At 45.7% G+C, this 1338-nt stretch overlaps 1 protein-coding gene across 1 annotated transcript in view; it reads right to left on the bottom strand.

The window, feature by feature from the left end:
• Positions 1 to 6: 6 nt before the first annotated feature.
• LOC116378722 (T-lymphoma invasion and metastasis-inducing protein 2-like) overlaps positions 7 to 1338 on the bottom strand; it is a gene marked incomplete at its 3' end in the record, with an annotated part of 4885 nt that continues 3553 nt past the window's right edge. Inside the window, exon 6 of the mRNA XM_031840632.1 lies at positions 7 to 182. Within this exon, the coding sequence (XP_031696492.1) occupies positions 7 to 182 (176 nt within the window). The remainder of the gene's footprint in view (positions 183 to 1338) is intronic.

The raw sequence follows: 1338 nt of genomic DNA, 5'->3' as shown, positions 1-1338 counted from the left end.
TAGGACTTCTCCGTTTCGACCAGTTCCTGGATGACTTTACGCTGCCGCTGACACACACTCAGGTGGGCGGGGCTTGGCGGCTGCAGGACGGCGTCTCGGCCGTACGGGTTCCTGGGAACATCAGCCTCCGCCGCTCGGCCTTCTGGGAAGGTTTGGTAGAGGGCGTGAACCCGCTCCACGTTCTGAGGACAAAGAGAACCACAGTTCATTCACATGTATAAAGAAACAACATGTACTTCTACCCTTTAAAGTACATCAGAAGAAACACGTCAAACCACAGGAAACATTCAACATCGACACGTACGACTGTGAAGAGGGTTCCCTGAACGCACCACGAAACTAATCATGAAGTACAATTCTCATGTTTTATTTTTACGTTCAGAGTCACATTGTGAATTTGTACACAAATAAAAACCATCATGGAAACAAGAAAAACATTCAAATAACATGTGACTGAGGCAGTACTGGAAGAGTAATATAAATACTACTAGCAGTACTAACAACAGCAGTACGAATGTTACAGTAAGAGTAGTATTACTGTAGTACTACTACAGTAGTATTAGTTACAGTAGTATCAGTTCCAGTAGTATTGATGTACTATTGCTGTATTTGTTGCAGTAGTACTACTGCAGTAGTATTAGTTCCAGTAGTATCAGTTCCAGTATTATTGATGTACTACTGCTGTATTTGTTGCAGTAGTAGTACTGCAGTAGTATCAGTTAAAAAGATTAGATAAAAAGTGAAATATTCCCCCGTGGGGTTTAGTGGAGAAGTACAAGTTAACAGGACATGAAAATACTCAAGGTAAGTACAAGTACCTCATTCTAGTACTACAGTACAGTACTAGAGTTTTACCAGCAGGACGAGGCTGTCGGCCGGCTGCCGGCAGCTCAGGCAGCACGCCGCCTCCACCACCACCACCACCACCTCCTCCTCCTCCTCCTCCTCCTGCTGCTGCTCCAGCACCTCCTCGTCCTCCTCCGGCGGCAGCACCCAGCATAGGGCTCCCATGGTCCGGCAGCAGGAGGTGGGGGTGGCCGGGGTCAGAGGTCGCCTCCCACAGCCATTCAACAACAACATCTAGGAGTCGTCTCCGGTGGAACCAGCAGACGCCATTAATCCTCCTCCGGGTGAGTCAGAAGTTACACACAGTGGAGGTGTAAACCCAGATTACCTGACCAGGTCATGTGACACACAGGTCACGTGACACAGCTCCGTTTACACTGAAACACTAACTTTTAACATTTACACACTCTGGACGAGTGACATGTATGAAGAAAATGAAGCAGGAAAAAATAAATAAATAAATAAATAAATATATATATATATATATATATA

The sequence above is a fragment of the Anarrhichthys ocellatus genome, unplaced genomic scaffold, assembly GCF_004355925.1.
Source record: "Anarrhichthys ocellatus isolate YVR2014 unplaced genomic scaffold, GSC_Weel_1.0 scaffold3049, whole genome shotgun sequence".
Lineage (NCBI taxonomy): Eukaryota > Metazoa > Chordata > Actinopteri > Perciformes > Anarhichadidae > Anarrhichthys > Anarrhichthys ocellatus.
Note: the sequence above shows the minus strand (reverse complement) of the source record. Positions and strands in the feature narration are given on the sequence as shown.